Consider the following 16,812-nt stretch of genomic DNA (forward strand, 5'->3'; position numbering starts at 1 on the left):
GGCAAGAAACCGGATGCATCGTCCACCTCAAGGTCCACAAGCTAAGATCCATCGACCCGAGAAAAAGACATAATAGCTCATGTGCCTCTTTTTCTTTCTACGATCAGACGATGGCAGTTCACACGCCTTCCGAATGATAATTCGTGAAGAAGACAGGATTCGCCAGCGATGCTTCAGATCGAAAAGTAGCACCAGGCGCACATGCCAAGAAAAACCCACCCTAGTTGTTTCTTCAACAGGCCAATTGTTCCTGTGCAGTTTTCACTGCAGGAAACCCGTTGGTCCAGGGACTTTCGGGGTTGGTGGTTCTCCCCTCCCGCTGTCATGTCGTGGCAAGCATGGGAACAGACAAACAGAGGCCCAGACGTTAGAATGAAGCATCCACTCGTCTCGCTCCGCTTGCGCCACCAAACCTAAATCCAACCTTGCCGCTCGGTTTATGGAGTCGTGCGCGGTGGCGGGCTTCACCGGCGGCGTGCCCCTCTCGCTCTCATGCAGTGCGCGGCCTGCTTCGGGCAAGCGGAAGCGAAGCGGCGCTAACTGGTGTGATGTTTTAGAGCCTCAGGCATGGAGTATGCGCAGGACGATTGACAATGCACGTCACCATAAGGCTGAGAAAACACAGGCCTGGGGCTTGAGTCATTGTGTAGGCGGTTACACTCGGTCCCGTCGTGAGCATGCGATGTGAGGGCAATGTATGATATCCGCTTTTCGAAGGTGCGAATGGGAATCATACCCGGTGAATTTGCTCTGGTCTCGCACGTGTCTGTCGTCCTGTTTGGCCCTGTGCGACGTTGGTGAAAAACGCGAGCCGCCTGCTGCGTCCAATGGAATGGCTTATGTACGGTTTTGGACGACGTCTTGCTGTAGCAACCTGTCGTGTCCAGTCGATCGCAGACATGTGTGATGTGATGTCATTTACCTCGTGGTTTGGCTGGATGCTTGACCCCGCTTTATAGGGTATATAGATGTGTCTTGCGAGCATGAAGGTGAGGGCGTCCTCGCACAGAGATCTGTTCGTATTTTCCTGCTTGACTAGTAGCGCATCTAAGCCTCGTTGATCTAACGGCTGGATTGTTGGAGGAGGCACATGGTCGTGGATGGTTGGAAGTTCCGTTGTCGTCCATATAGAGCATTCAGAGGTATGCCTACCATGTCCTTGATAATTCGCTTCGATCTCGTGTGTTCCACGCTGTAGGCCTTGATACGTGTCGGAGATGTTTACGGAACGAAGCTTGGTCGAATTCCATGCTAATAGCCCTGTTAGAACAAATCATCATCCGACTTCCAATAAATCAGCATGTCCCGTCATGACGACTCAAACCCCCATGACCGGCAGATGGAGATAGAGGCAGTGTCGTCCGATCGACCGCCCCACCTCAATGAATCAAACTGCAGGTATTGCTGTGGTTTGGGCTGCAGTGGACCGCAGTCAGGAGACGATGATGGAGAGGGAGGGTGTGGGAGTGATGCGACGTCCACCGTGGTCGGTTCTGACAATGATGTCGGAGATCTGGAAGAGCCTTTGCATGTAGAGGAAGTTTATGAACCTCAACCTTTCGGTCCAGAAGATTCCCGGACGAGTGAGAGGCAGCCAGGAGGATTCACATACCGTTCAGAAGAAGATCTCCGATTTCATCGATTCTTGCGCGCTCAGAGGTCCATCTTTATCTCTTCGATACTGAACCGGAACCGCGATGAGCTGGACAGCCTTCGCAACGAGGCTACGACGAGATCGCACAGCAGCGCGTCATCTGAGGTCGGAAGCGCGGACAACATGTCGCAAGAGGGCCTGGTCGCTGGAGTGGGCACTTGGGGCGATGCTATTCGACACGACCGCCTTCCAGGCCTTTTTCGCAAGACACCTCTTCGGCTCAGTGCCCAGTATGAGGATTGTCGTGGTCCGTCATTATCGCATCTAATTACCCAGGACGTTACGACGCTGCTAAGTCCAAATGGTCGCTGGGGAGCCCAGAGCTTCCCCAACGCCTACTCCACGCATTACGACGGGGACTCGTTTGCGCATTAATCTTCCTTGGATAAGCTTTGCCGTCGGACTTGAATGGGACTATCCATATGCCGAGTTTAGGGAGGTAGAAGGATATCAATCATGTTGTGTGCATGGGCTGGCAGACTGTTTCCAAATATGGATTGCGCGAATTAGGCGTTTGGGAATGCTTTTGTAAGATAAGAACTCGAGTGCAATATGCAGTTACTTTAAAAGGCTTGGGGTAATGCATGGCCGGGTCCGCGGTGACTGAAACGAAAGCTTAGCAATTGAGCAGATGTGGTGCGTTCCCGGAAGTGCAGCCCGCGTGCCTTGCTGCCATGCCTATATCGGTGTATCGAAGATGGGCGTTTATTGACGAGTATTGCTGGCGTGATCTAAGCGAGTCGCTTGCAGTGCAGCTGAGCTTGAGATGGAATCTGCAGAGGATGCCAGGGCGGCGGTGCAGGCTAGTGGTCAATATGATTCGGTCTGGTCCAGCGTGTATTATTGTGAATTTATGAGAGCTCGGATCGCCCGCGACTGTTGGAGTGGAGATGAAGGTGCGGCTTTATTCGCCTGGAAGGACCACTCTCTGCCACGCGAGTGAACGAGTGCGCGTCACGGTCACGGGGAAGCGAACGAAAAACAAAGCTGCAGCCCGAGATAGAGGAGAGGTCACGAAGAGGGCAGTTGGGCGGTGAGAGATGTGGAAGACGTTGAGATGACAAGCGCATGTGCTATGTTGCTTCACGTGGAAGCATCCGGGTGGTGGACCATACCCTGCAACGGCGCCGATCCCCCGGTCCGACGACGACTGAGAAGATTCCGATTTCTCGCGACTCCAGCGTCAGAGCGTCTTCTTGTCTGCCACACAAGACCCACCTTCCGCTCCGCCTCTCCGCTATGCGAATCACAGCCATGGGAATTGCGACGGCTGCTGACTGGGCACTCTAGTTGGGCCTAGTCGACCCAGGAGCGCGCTGTGCGCATCGTGAAGACGCAGCTCGTCGGGCAGCTTCCAATGCGCCCACATATCCGAAACTCGTCACCCCTTTTGCTTTTGCGCGGCATATATGTCTTGATCTGGTCACTTTTCACATGCATTGACAGACCAATCTCGACCCTTTGGCATCCCTGGGTACCTCCTTGATTCGCAGGGCCACGGCCGAGAACTGATCGAAGCACATCCTTGTCTCAACAAGAAACACAACGTTTCTCACCGTCTACACGCCTCCTAGACCGCCAAAGACGTCCAAACTACTTTACCGTCTATACGCTGGACCATCGGCATCAGACACCTGATAGCTTACTTACTTCGGAGCGACGTCTGCGGCTCCGCCATTCGCTCCGCAACAGCTAGTACGCTCCACCGCCGCTACGTCATTCTGCTTGCCCCGAAGTCAATTGCTAGCCCGCAATTCAACATCGTGGGGTTTCACATGAATCCTGAGAACCTCTCCTTCAAACGCTTTCCGCAATTCGACAAGTCGCTCGCTGTGTGGGAACCGAACTACGGTGATTGGTGAGTGCGATGTCGGCTCTCAGCTGAAGAACATCATGAAGCGACATGGTCAACACATGCGAAGACATGGCTAACTGTGCAACAGCCCCTCTGACTACTACTGAAGTCATCGAAGCAATCCTACCATTCGTCCCGTCGTCGACCGCCTTGCCCATACAACCCAAGACCCTGAAGGCCCTATTCGAGTAGCCACAAGGTTCTGCATAACCTTTTTTGCGTGGTCTTGGCATCTGTCTAGGCTGTCATCAGTACCACACTCCTGGCATGCGACACATGCAAGTCGTGTGCACTCATATGCTTCCGATCCCGCCCGATTGCTTCCCCGCGTGCCCATGCGCATCCGCACACAATCGACACTAGTCGCGCCGCGCCAGCAGGAGCTTATACTTGTTGCATCCAATTACATTCGCGATTTCTCCCATCCATAAGCTCGGAAGAAGAGCAATATACACACAATGGCTCCGACAGGACCTCCGAGACGCTTCAAGGTGGAGCCTATAGAAACATCCACATCGTCTTCGAAAGACAGACGTGCAGAGGAACAGACTGAGAGGCCAAAACTGGTCCGGAAATTCGCACCGGAACCACTGGAGACTACCACCAAGTCTAATCGCAAGTTCGCTCCCGAGCCGGTGGAGACGACGGTCAAGACGAATCGCAAGTTCGCGCCTGAACCAGTTGAGACGACACAAAGAACGAACCGCAGATTTGCACCCGAGCCCGTTGAGACCAGCCAGAGGACGAATGCTCACACCGCGTCTGACCCTCCAGAGATCATTGTCAAGAGTCCGCTGAGTCCTAGCCGCCAGAGGTTCGCTGAGGAATGGGGCCAGCAACCATCTCCAAGAAGGTTCAAACCAGAACCGTTGGGAACCACATCGTCGAGCAATCGCAAGCCCAAGCCTATATTGAAGCGCGCCTCTGGGAAGTTCTCACCACAACTCATTGAGACTGCCCAGCGACATCGCAAAGCATCGGACAACGCCCCAGCTTTATACCCTGCGGACAAGACCGACGCCACTCCTGATACCATAAGTCGTCGTAGAGCGAGAATTTTGGGCATATCACCGAGTGCACCAGTAAACTCACCATCTATCGATGTGACCCAGAATCCCTTGTTTCTTGAGGTTGAGAAGGGATACGCATCCTGTCCACTAGCACGGCGGCGCTCCTACTTTAGCTCGTCCCAACATTCTTTCCGCATTCCCGACCTAGATCCCATCGAGTCGTCTGAATCTGAAGCCTCGACGCCGTCGTCACCTTCGACGTCACCCCTCAAGCACGATCACTCTTTTATGTACACAGAGGTCACTCGGAGAAGGGAAAGTATCGACGACGCGTCAGCTGGATATCTGTTGGAATTGGCTGCTAAGACTGCAGAGAAACAGTTGAGAGAGCAAGCCATGGCCGCCTTTCCAAACGACGATTATCACGAGCCGATTGCGCACTATGTGACTCGGGATTCAGACGAGCTTGACTCACTTGGGAATGGAGGGCGATCATTCACTGAGATCAATTGGGAACTGGAAGCTATGCAGAAGTATCAGGAGAACCAAAAAGCCGAGAAGGAAAAAGAGAAGGAGAAGGAGCGACAACCAGACCAGACCAAGAAGCCGGCATACAATCCATTTGGCAACCCAGCTGGCTTCCTAGACTCCGCTACAGCCAAGAAACTTGCGCAAGATGCGGGCAATCCTGAGATGGCTCGCATGCGGAAAAGTGCTCGTCCACCAATGCTCGGAAGTGACATCAGATTTCCGCGGTGTGATTCACCAGAACCTTCACGATTCGATCCTACACAAGGATGCGATGCCGTCAAGACTGCCATGTGCTACCTCTCAGAGCAGACTAAAGCTGCTTCGGAGAAAGGAGAGTCTCTGTGGTGTGGACAGGGTAACGGCAGGCAGACCAGCACAACTCCTTCGCTGTGGTCGACTGCAAACAGTCGAGCATCAAGTACGCACGGTCTTTGGGGTGGAATGTGTATCAGCACCGGTGATAAGTCACCACGTGGACCTACAGGCATTTTGACACCAATGCACGAGAAGCCAAACCCCATGTCACCCTGCCCCACACCTTCAACGAGCTTGTTACCACCAACGCCTCCCGCATCAACAACAGACTTCAGTAGCATTGACGAAAAGCTTGCAGTCGAGCAGACCATTGCCGATGACTTCTCAGACGATTTTGTCACGCAAGTTTACAACTACTTGTCGCTTGGATACCCATCCATGGCCCGCCCTTTTGATGCCGAGCTTTCTAAGATATCTGGCATTCCACTCGTCGAACTCCGGCAAGACGACCACCTCGCTGCGTCAAGAGGATACATTCGCCTCGGCAAGGACGGCAATCTCACTGAGAATGAGATCACAGAAGAGACATGCTCCCGCTGGCGTGCGCTCCGAATCTATATTCAAGAATGGGCGAGACAGCACCCGAACATGGCCGAGGAAGAGATTCCCTTTGGCGGCCGTGGAACTGCTGTCCGCAAGGGAAGCTGGGCCCTTTGAGAGTCTTCTACATCATATTGCGACATAAGCCGGCGTTCCTTCTGGTATCATTTAACAGCCTGGTACGGTTGCGGCATGCGATTGGTTTCTTGTTGCATCTTTAGCGCTTTATAGTACATGCAGCGTTTTTGTTCTTTATTCTTACCATATACTTCTTTAGGGATGCCCAATTTGTAGACTGTGTTAGAGAAGGAAGATATTGTGAAATTGAATTGAGAACTACAAATCTACTCAACTAGCCCGACATTGGAAATTGACGAATGCGTTGCTTCACCATGCTGAAATGGTCTGCGTACGCTTCCAACATGGGCCTCTGAAGAGCAACGCTGACAAGTCTAGCTTCATGCGGCGAGATCAGCCGCCGTCTTCCGCTGGCCAGTCCATGGATGTGCCTGCATTTCTTTACACATCGTCTTACCGGGCTTACTATACTAACTCGACTTCCAATGCTTGAATTGTCCACAAGCCATCGTACGCAATCACAATATGAGCCATCCTGCGCGCGCTCGTAACGAGCAAACGGCATGATCAAACTGCGTCGCCGGCCCAAAATTAAAGAACGTCATTGTCGATCAAAATTCCGTAGAGTGCTCGCCATTCCTGGCTGTCGGTATCTTCATTCTGCGTGCCCAGCACCGAGAAAAGTCTTGGTATACGCCGACCTTCCCAGCAGTGTCAAGTCAACGAGAGCTATCTCTGCCAAGTTTGCCGCTGCTCCGCAACGCAATCTGCCAAGCAACACTCGTGCTCCGGCGTCCTGAACGACGGATACTGCGATGCGCGCGCAAGACAGGGAATCGCACAGGGACGTCCGTGTGGCAGTGCGCATCTGTGGTCCTGGAGTGATTGAGCTTCCTGAAGCGGCAGTAGTCCGAGTACACCGAGCTGCCTAATTCAGCAAGGCTGCCAATGCAGTACTCCAGTGCCCAGCCCGAGTAGATAATTTCCAAGAACATTCGGCCAGGAGCTTCGAGAAAGTGAGTACCAGTGAAGACGAATTGAACATGCAGTGCAAGAGGGGCGACGCAGCTGCTTGTATAAATATGCATGCTGCCAACAACCTGCTCAAACCCGCTCACCTGCACTGCTCCACTGTCCAGCCGCCAAGATGAAGTTCTCCCTCGCAGCCCTGGCTTTGCCTCTTGCGGCTAATGCTGCGTCCTTCTCCAAGTCGGAGTATGCGTCCGGCGCGGTGCATCAGAAGTTGATGAAGCTCAAGACTGAGCAGTGGGATCATGATGCAGCCGAGGGCAAGCAGGATTCCAGGCAGTGGGCTTCGTGGCATGCGAAGCCTGGCCCTAAGAAGGACCGCGTTGAGTGCAAGGATGGTGTTGCGGTTGTTCAGGCTGGAAACAGCTCGGAGACTTTCCGATGCAACAACGTTAGTATTTCCCTGCTTTGACACTTGAGGCAATCGACTAACTCGATACAGATGGACTTGTACGACTTCATGAACCACGCTGATATGGGTGGTCCTGAGGGTCGTGGCTCCTCGAGCTGGGGCTGGACTGCTAAGAACGGTCGAGAGTTCGGTATCGTCGGCCAGTGTATGTTTTTGTCCATTCCAAACACAATGTTCGATACAAAAACTAACTTGCATTTTCAGTCAGCGGTGCTGCGTTCGTTGAAGTTCTCAAGAACGGTAAACTCCAATACTTGGGACGTCTCCCAGCACAGAGCGAGGGTTCAAGGTGGCGCGAGATCCGTGTGCTCAATGACTATGTCATCATCGGCAGTGAAGCCGTTGGCCACAACGTTCAGAGTAAGTCGTACCCTAATTCTTCGGATTGCAAAACAATGCTAACATAGTTTAGTCTTCGACATGAAGAAGCTCCTCGATGTTGACCCCAAGAGCCCGGTCACCTTCGACCCCAAGAAGGACCTTGTTGGTCTCTGGGACCAGCTCCCCATCGGACGTACTCACAACGTCGTTATCGACTGGGACAACGAGTATATCCTCGCCGTCGGCGCCCAGCCACGCAACCAAACCTGCGCCGCAGGTCTCCAGTACATCGACCTTGCGGACCCCACCAAGCCCACCTCCCCCGGCTGTGCCAGCCAAGACGGCTACGTCCACGACGCACAATGCGTAACCTACAACGGCCCGGACCGCCGTTTCCGCGGCCGCAACATCTGCATCGGCTACAACGAAGACACAATGACCGTCTACGACTCAACCAAGAAAGACGGCAACCCGGCCTCCGAAGTCCTCTCCCGCCTCTCCTACCCCGGCGCCACCTACTGCCACCAGGGCTGGTGGACCGAGCGCAACTGGCACCAATACGTCCTCCTCAACGACGAGCTCGACGAGCAAGAAGGCAACGGCCCCGCTGCATCGGGTTACCCCGTCACCCACATCGTCGACCTGACTGACCTGCGCGCGCCCAAGTACACGGGTAACTTCAACGCCACGGATTCGAAGGGAATTGACCATAATCTGTATATCGTTGATGGCTTGGCATACCAATCCAACTACGGCGCGGGTATCTGGGTGCACGATGTTCGTTCTATTGCCAAGGACCCCTCCGGCGCGAAGGTTACCGTTGAAGGCTTCTTTGACATTTACCCCGAGGACGATGCGGTTGGTGGTGTTGTACAGTTTGTCGGCACGTGGAGTCACTTCTTGTTCCCATCGGGCTTCATCCTGGTGAACACGATTGAGCGCGGTGCGTTTACTGTTAAGTTGGCGAAGGGACGGGGAGCGGGCAAGGGGCCGGGCTTTGGAGGGAAGAGTAAGGGCGGGCCGGTTAGGCCGTAGAATACTAGATGGTTGAGATGTGGAGTAATTGATTAATTGGCAAGTTAAAAGTATGATTTGCGTGATTTTGATTTGTGAGCAAGGGAAGTGTTATTGTGGTGTGTTTTTTTCAGGTGCGACTTGACTATAGCAGATGAACACTGCGTGCTTTGGCAAACAGAGGTCATGCTAGGCTTGATATGGAGGCTGCGATAGACTGTAAAACCAGCTCAAAGTCGAGCAGACTTGCTACTCTGATTGAGGCAGTATTTCGAGTTAAGACTAGTTTTGGCTATCAGGTGGTGATACTTCTCGAGGAAGTAAGTGCTGCATTTCCGGTTTGGGCCTACCATGGGTAGCATACAAGCGACAGCGGCGGTGAAGTGGGGCGGATATCATCTATTTGCCAAAGCATGCGGTTTTCACGCTTTCGAAAGCTACTTCAAGACTTTGCCTACACTGTCCAATGGCTTTAAGCCTTTTCTCTAGGCAGAACACTTGGCACTCACTACACGTTGTCAGCTACGAGGGGATGGTGTGCCTAATCGTTACTCATACTAGCTGTCAGGCTGAACAATTTTATATACTGCTCTGCACACGTTGATCGATGCTCATCGATCATTTGTGCCTTCCTCATTGCATGGCGTGGTGCGTGCAGACCTGCGCAGACACTGGCTGCAATTGTCATTTGGTCGGTTTTCGTCGTAGCTGACAACATACATTGAGAAAATGAGTAAATAGGGACGTTGCAGTAGCTGAATAACGACTTTTCTGACTGATCGAACGTCATACGGGTGGTCCAATCCATGCCAGATGGAACCCGACTAGTCTGAATGTGGACAGGGCACACGCACCTCCAGGCTCTCGCCTTGAGCTCACAATCTGTCTCATTTCATGCTTGACAATTTCACTGTTTGATACGGAAACAGAGACAGCGGCCTCAATTCTAAAGAGATTGGCTACATATTGTGCAATAACCTTACCGATATCATCACCTCTTTCCGCGTACGCCAACGGAGGTCCGCGGAGTCGATAAGTATTTCAGTCGAGATGTAAGCACCATTCCTTCTAAATAGAGGCTCAAATAACAGCATCAGAACATCCTGGCTAAGCCATGTCTCAAAAGCCTGATGACTGTATGCTCACATGCGGACACCCCGCGCAGCTATGACCCCGTCCCGGTCAGACGGGGAAACAAAACGACCCAAAAGCCACCAAGTGACCCTACGCTAGACGCACCGATTGGTCCAGGAAGCGATTCTTTCGGGCTGAAGACAACACGAAAGCCCATCACGGGCTCTCAATTAAGCTTCAGCCATGGCCTTGTAGCGGTGTACGACTTCAGTGTTTGCTTTTGGTACCACAAGCCAACACGGCTGAACAGCGCTCAGTGGTGCTCACCGGTACAAACAAGCGGCCCGTGCCGAGAACTGGGATACAAGGACCTCAGCAGACACGGCATCGTATGGTTGGAGAAAGTGATCCGGAAGGTGGCGTTACAGGCATTGATAATGCAGTCATCATCACATCTTCAGGATCGACATTGGCTGGGTTCCAGTTCCGCAAGCGACATATTCCATGGGCGGCAACGTGCATTAGTTGCAACTGTAGGTGAGCAGCCACACTAGCATAATGAGTCTCTTGGAGTACCCACGCGACTACTTTCTGGAGTTCCAGACACTTTTCGATAGTATGGCATCATTGAGAACATGGTCAGCATAGTTTGCCATTGTGTGTACTGGAGCGGGGCAGATTGACGACGGAGATGCAATTGATCAAAACTAAGGCTAAAGCAGACAGCCACCCATTCGTTCCGATCCCTGCGATGCGATGATTTTGTTCACTGCCGAAAGTATCGTTGGATGGACAAGTCCGGCAGACGTAATTACTTTTTGAAACAGCAATTGACTTGCAACGCCTCTGAACATAGACTCTGCTATCAAATCGAGATATCCCTATCCCACAAGAACGCCACTAAAGGTATGCGCGAGGGCTCAACGCCGAAGGGAATGCTAAAATCGCATCGACTGAGAAATTCCAACGGTTGACGTGGAAACAAGGCCCAACAACTGATACGTGTAGGCGTCATCAGGCACCTGTGCCTGTACTGTAAGTTTTCGATTACAACGAGTTCTCCATCTTGACTAATTCGTCGAAAGCTTCGCGCCACCCATGTGCCTCATCCTTCGAAGGCCTGGGGAGCGGCTTGCGGGCATATCCTCCGTAGCCGAAGTGTGACATGAGACCGGCCTTGGTGCCAATGATGCCTCCTTGGATGGCCGCCCAGTCGCCGCGAGCAACGACAGCTTGCAATTTGCGAGCTTCGGCGAGCTTTCCTGCTTCGAAAAGCTCAATGAGTTTGACGCAGCACTTTGGAGCGATGTTGGCCATGCCACCAATGATGCCAGAGCCACCTCCAATAAGAGTCTGGAGGGTGAAGTCCACGGATCCTCCCATGCACATGAAGCCGGATCCGGGATCTGATACCGTGGCGGCGTGAGTGGCTGAGGCAACGCGATTGAGCTTACCAGTGTTTCCACAGGTGAGCTTGCAGCCGACGATGTTGGGATGTTGTGCCAACTCAATGATGGTATCTGAGTTGAGATCGAGTCCTGAAACAGCGCCGGGATAGTTGTAGATGAGGATGGGGATGGGCGAAGCAGTTGCGACATCCCGGAAAAATTCCTTTACGGTCTCTTTGGAGAAAAGTCCTTGGTAGTAACCAGGCGGCAGAACCAAAGCATAGTCTCCGCCAGCGGAGGCCGCTTCTTCGCAAAGCTCGATGGATTCCCGAGTCGACTGAGCTCCGCAGCCAACAATGACGGGCATGTATCCGAAGCCAGCGTCGTCCAATGCCTTGCGGGTCGTCTTGGTGATTAGATCACGCTCCTTGTGGGACAGATGAACAGCCTCGCCATTGGATCCTTGGGTGGTAATGCCTGCAACACCGGCCTTGGCCAGACGAACGGCATGGTTGGCGGTGGTCTCTACGTCGACATTGTCTGTTGCAGGATCGAAAAATGCTACAGTTGGGACATAAATTCCAGGAACCAGCGTGCGCCGGATGCCTACGTCCGCAGACTCCATTGAGCTGGTCTCGAAGTCGTTGTAGTGGTTCATTGTGTAGATGGATTGGACAGCTTGATGAAAACCTGATCCAGTGGTGAAGCTATGTGCTGGAGAAGGTGCGTCGTGGTGTGGTGACATGATGGGAAGGGACTTTTAAGCGGCAGTCAAATAGACTTTTATACTAATGGGACTTGCAGACCGAAGCGGAGACTTTTGACAAAGAATTAAGCGGAACGCCAAACGACGAACGGAACGGATACGTCAATAGTGGATGTTTGGTCTCCAACCGTGGCGTGTACTGGTACTTAAATATTTCAAACGCCGGGCACACGCTGCTACGGTGAACGACGCAATTCAAGTGTGGGGGTCCAGCTGACGGCTTTCGTCAGGAGATACTAGGATGGCAGGCACAGCAAGGTGCGCGCGACTGCACCCGGGAGGGATGCACAGGCGTCTTGGTGACGACCAAAGGGGCGGTGACTCCCGCAGCGTGCGAGGACGCAGCCGATGCCAGGCACAGCTGTTTGCGGACGGCGAGCTGGCAAGGACACGGCCAATGAACGAAGCTTGCATTGCTGATTGAAACGGGGGTTGCTTTTTTCGCTCACGTTGCAGCGAGCGCTGGCAGGGGCTAAGAGGCTGTGGGTACCGGATCTTGGCCGGAGGTGCACAACAAGGGGGCGTCGCCTTGTGACGATCGCTGGAAGCGCGGTCTGGACGCTGATAGGGCGATCATGTCCACAGACAGAACCATACGAAGGGTTGATGGGCCTCGTATGAGCGTTGATGGGTACCGTTCAGGGATCTTAGTGTGGGGGTGGGGGCAAGCGTGCGAGCCGGCGTGAATTGAGGGGGCTCAGCGCACGCCTCTTCGCATCATCTGATTTCCGTCGACAACCCCGGCTTCTCCATTTCTCGTCGTGGTCCCAGTCACCGCTGCCGCCACTTCTCCGTGACCACTCGGGACGTGCAGCAGGCAATGCAGAGGGTAACAGAAACAAGACTGTATGAAGCGGTAATGCAAGAATGCAAGACGTGGCAGATGCAGTCGTGGAGCCGCAGCTCGGCAGGGTTGTCACAAGACCTCGCAGCATCCATTTGATGTGACGAAGTCTCGACCCAGAAGGTTTCGGAGCGGCTGGCTCATGATTACACAACGACCAAGGATGACGACGCCGATCGCTTGTCGTGGTATGAATTTCTCCCCCCCACGCTTTGCTGCTCTCGGTGGCACCATTTGGCCAAAGCGTAGGTTCCGGTGTCGAGGCTCGTCCAACTTCACGCCTCCAGCATCTTCCTCACTGCAGACACGGCAACATGAATCGCAGCTCATACTAGCGGCCACATCACTATCTCCCTCGACAGCAGCCATGCACTTTCCGGATACGTGCTCCGCATGACTGTTACGGGGCAGCCGAGGTTTACTCTGACGGAGCCCAACGCCAAAGCAGCAGGTGTGCAGGTCAATAATACAGAATGCGCATCTGCAGTGTGGACCGCGTGGTGCTGAGCCACTCGGCGTTCACGGACAAACCGAGAATCCGCAGCAGCGGTTACGCATTTGCTGTTTGTGCTCAGGGACCAGCATCATCAGAGGGAATGTTTGAGCAGCCTCGCACATTGTGCTGTACCTGATTATCGGTGGATCTCGGTGTTGGTTCCCCCACGCCAAAGATCGTCTGTGGTGGCAAGTTTCGTGCTAGCAAGTGCTGGACAAAGGTTACACTGGCCAGACCCTGACCACATAACGGGAAATTTCTTCCTTTGATCTAGGGCTCAGTTGTCCAGTGTGGGAAATCCGGAAAGCGACTCATGGCTATCGCAGCGAATCAAATCCATCCTTGACATGCACAGGGAGTGCATAACTTGTGCCAGAAAGCGTCACAGCAGCGCATACGGAGGTCACGCAATGCTGTACGTGAGCCCATGACTGCATTTGCTATACAAAGCATTGGCAATACGCGCTTTCGAACACCCATTCAACATGAAGCCTCGCGCAAGCGAACGCCGAATATGAGCCGAAGATTGACGCCAACACACGAGCTATTACCCCACAATCCGCATGTTCCGAGGGTGGCGCTCCCCCGCCTTCTTACTACGTTCGACCGTCTGATCCTCTGGCATGCATGATGCCCGGTCGTTCTCGCGATTGCCTTGTCATCCAGCATGGCTATTTCTATGCGCTGAAGCCCTGAATATGCAAGCAATATGTCAGACGTCAGCCACAGATGCTGCCCAAGACAAATCAAGGGTCAAATCGTCCGCCCATCTCGCTCAACGCGTCTAGAGATTTTCAAAACGTACCGTCTTCGCCTTCGTGCGGAAGCCTTGCATATTGCCATCCCACATCCTCAAGACGAAATGTGTAGGCTCCAGCAGGTTCGCTCCGCCTTTTCCACAATCACGAAGTGCATTGTGGGTCAATATAGTTGGCCAACTCTGAATTTTCGTCCGCGGGATAAAATGTGTCACAGGTGGATCCTGCACACATTCGAGTTCAACGGTTGAGCGACCACGGAAATAGAGCGGGTGCATCTGCATCCCTGTGGTGAGACGAAGAGTCTGCAGAAGAGGGGCTATGCACTTTGTCCAGCCTAGGCCAGACTCTCTTCTTGAAGCGAGAGCGAGGTACAGTTACAGACATTGCATGCACGCATAGTAACACACGTATGACAATGCATCGCATGCTCTCGGTGAAGGCGATTGTCCAGAGCTGTCATGATCATACAACTGGACATGGAGGCTGATAGTTGCATTTGTAAGCTTTGAGGAACAGAATGACTTGGAAGACAGGAGCTTCTACAAGTATACCATCTCGTTCTATACTGACGTATATCCGGTTAATTTTGCACGACGGACATGGCCGCTCTCTCGATCATCTGTCGTTCGTCTCCGTCGGCTCCACAACCAGCACCATTCAAGCAAGACTCCTGTAGAAGTGGCAAGAATCTTAATCGAACAATGGTTTGCCGATCTAGGAAGTCTCGTGGGGGTTGTCGGATGCACAACTTACACAAGGTCGGGAAATGAAACTTTACCGTTCCGACTGCGGCAGTTGTAGTCAGGTCGTGCTGGCCTGCAATGTTGCACCCTGATTTGCCAATGAAAGAGCCTCATTCGATTGCACTTGGAGCGATTTGCGTGGGATATGCCTGCTCAGTCGCACGCATGCTTTCCTAGACAAGCAGTCAGTGTGGGATGCCAAGCATATCCAGCTCAACCTCACTTCGTTGAGAATGCTCCCGACTTTGACCGTTTGCCTCCTCAACAATCCTCTGAGCACGAATGAGCAAGGCTTTTTGCTTGCGATCAACATGAGCTGCCCTTCAACATCCCACGCTTTTGAGGCCATAAGATCCACAAATCAGAAAGATGCTGGGGTTAGATGTACCGGTACTTCGAGGTTCAGGTCACACTCCGTTCCATCATCGACACCGATCACTCCCATGATCATACGAGTCAGCGGACAGGGTATATGCAAGGCGTACGGTCGTTGCGCGAATAACGGCTATCTTATTGACCACCTTAGACGGCCATCGGGAGCAATAGCATCGCCCGACAACCGAGGAACTCCATGTGAAAGAACCTTATAATAACGGGATATTGTTGCAGATTCCCCCGTACCCGAGCTATGTGGATTCATTTCCCGTATGCAAGTGCAACATGGTGAAGCGACTCTGCCTCAACACACCATAGCAAGCTTGAAGTCATTGGGCAAGACTACCCCATTGATGCTTCACTTGGCAAAGGAATTTCCTCTGTGATCACTGCTGGCAGGAAGAGCCATGCGCCTTGCCGGATCTACGCGCAAAATGTGGCGCAGACGTGGCGCATAAGGCGTGTAATAGTCACCAGACTCGAACTCTTCCGTGCGGTTCTACATGATTCGCTAGCTTCCCGCGCCAGAGTATCAACAGTTGCTGTGCTGATGTCCGCGGCCACGGAGAGGTTCATAGTCCAGACAGTATCACATTTGGTGCAACCCATACAGTGTGGTCGTCATGGACTTGATTCGAGATAGAGTTGTTGAGTAGTTGCCTCATTCTGTTGACATTTCTGATACTTTGACAGCCGCTCGAATTGTATGAACACAAACATCAAACTACATCAAACATGTTATAATCATTACCTTGTCTTAACACCCCGCCAAACCGGCGACTACGGTACCGTGTGACACGGCGAGAGCCAACCGACATCTGTCTTCGCCACCACCCAACAATCCCATCATTCCCGCACCTACAAAATTTCACATGCCGCATCTCACTACCCCAATCCAATCCCGGAATCCGATAAAACCCAGGTAACAATTCCTATCTTCCACCAATAAGTAGCACTCGGATCTTTTGCCGAACACCAAGCTGACTCGCTTAAATTTTGCCGCCTGACCAAAAACCCCAGTTCTCTTTACAAATCGTGGGGTAGCAGCACACCACTACGAGTATCGCTTGGTTTAGTAGAGCACACCCACTTTTTTTTCCTGGGACTGACGGGGTGGTAATTGTGTTCCTGGTTGGGCTTTTGGGGTGTGGGTATTGAGTCGCTAGATCCGCGAATATCCGTAGAGTGGTCGGTGTAGTTGGAAGCGAGGAGCACCGTGAAGAGTTGATACTCTAGTAACAATGCGCTGCTTGTTGCGCAGAGTCTTGATTGCGAACCTATCATCGCTTGTAGGCATCAGATCTAGCATCGCATGGACATACTCGATCCATCACATCAGATACGGTTTTCGCGACCGAGGTATCCACGACCTCAGGCGGCCAGTCTTGACTGCAATCACATCTCCGCCGAGCAAGCAAGCATAGCAGTCTATTCACGTTTCGCCAAGTATTCATATCAAGAGACTTTCATCATCTGTAGATAAAAGTACAAGCATCATCCTAACCTCCCATGCTCCTCGGAAAAAGCAAGTCCATCACGGGCATCGACCCCTGGCTCTAAATACCAAAATAGCTTGCGCGCGGCACTCTGGAGACTTGCTTTTTCC

General features: G+C 52.7%; 7 protein-coding genes across 7 annotated transcripts; 4 read left to right on the forward strand and 3 right to left on the reverse strand.

Annotated features, from left to right (window-relative positions):
• Positions 1–114: 114 nt before the first annotated feature.
• On the reverse strand, positions 115–643 carry SNOG_04538 (hypothetical protein; the record flags this gene model as incomplete). The annotated part of the gene is made up of 2 exons (XM_001794901.1): positions 115–540; positions 605–643. The coding sequence occupies 2 exons, from the start codon at positions 641–643 to the stop codon at positions 262–264; spliced, it is 318 nt and encodes a 105-aa protein (XP_001794953.1). The 3' UTR covers positions 115–261.
• Positions 644–1,300: 657 nt separating this feature from the next.
• On the forward strand, positions 1,301–2,029 carry SNOG_04539 (hypothetical protein; the record flags this gene model as incomplete). The annotated part of the gene is made up of 1 exon (XM_001794902.1): positions 1,301–2,029. The coding sequence occupies one exon, from the start codon at positions 1,301–1,303 to the stop codon at positions 2,027–2,029; it is 729 nt and encodes a 242-aa protein (XP_001794954.1).
• Positions 2,030–3,429: 1,400 nt separating this feature from the next.
• SNOG_04540 (hypothetical protein) lies at positions 3,430–3,701 on the forward strand (the record flags this gene model as incomplete). Its single annotated transcript, XM_001794903.1, has 2 exons — positions 3,430–3,512; positions 3,554–3,701. The coding sequence occupies 2 exons, from the start codon at positions 3,430–3,432 to the stop codon at positions 3,699–3,701; spliced, it is 231 nt and encodes a 76-aa protein (XP_001794955.1).
• Positions 3,702–3,967: 266 nt separating this feature from the next.
• On the forward strand, positions 3,968–6,252 carry SNOG_04541 (hypothetical protein; the record flags this gene model as incomplete). The annotated part of the gene is made up of 2 exons (XM_001794904.1): positions 3,968–5,468; positions 5,634–6,252. The coding sequence occupies 2 exons, from the start codon at positions 3,968–3,970 to the stop codon at positions 6,020–6,022; spliced, it is 1,890 nt and encodes a 629-aa protein (XP_001794956.1). The 3' UTR covers positions 6,023–6,252.
• A 124-nt stretch (positions 6,253–6,376) lies between these two features.
• Positions 6,377–6,517, reverse strand: SNOG_04542 (hypothetical protein; the record flags this gene model as incomplete). Its single annotated transcript, XM_001794905.1, has 2 exons — positions 6,377–6,422; positions 6,459–6,517. The coding sequence occupies 2 exons, from the start codon at positions 6,515–6,517 to the stop codon at positions 6,377–6,379; spliced, it is 105 nt and encodes a 34-aa protein (XP_001794957.1).
• Positions 6,518–7,130: 613 nt separating this feature from the next.
• SNOG_04543 (hypothetical protein) lies at positions 7,131–8,780 on the forward strand (the record flags this gene model as incomplete). Its single annotated transcript, XM_001794906.1, has 4 exons — positions 7,131–7,403; positions 7,455–7,569; positions 7,629–7,784; positions 7,837–8,780. 4 exons carry the CDS (start codon positions 7,131–7,133, stop codon positions 8,778–8,780), a joined length of 1,488 nt encoding a protein of 495 aa, XP_001794958.1.
• Positions 8,781–10,512: 1,732 nt separating this feature from the next.
• Positions 10,513–12,086, reverse strand: SNOG_04544 (hypothetical protein). Its single transcript, XM_001794907.1, has one exon. It carries the CDS (start codon positions 11,964–11,966, stop codon positions 10,881–10,883), a length of 1,086 nt encoding a protein of 361 aa, XP_001794959.1. The 5' UTR covers positions 11,967–12,086; the 3' UTR covers positions 10,513–10,880.
• Positions 12,087–16,812: the final 4,726 nt, after the last annotated feature.

This window comes from Parastagonospora nodorum (assembly GCF_000146915.1).
Source record: "Parastagonospora nodorum SN15 chromosome Unknown scaffold_6, whole genome shotgun sequence".
NCBI lineage: Eukaryota > Fungi > Ascomycota > Dothideomycetes > Pleosporales > Phaeosphaeriaceae > Parastagonospora > Parastagonospora nodorum.

Excerpts from the sequence above, each read along its gene's own strand:
- SNOG_04544 (XM_001794907.1), bottom strand. The coding sequence starts at position 11,966 with ATGTCACCACACCACGACGCACCTTCTCCAGCACATAGCTTCACCACT.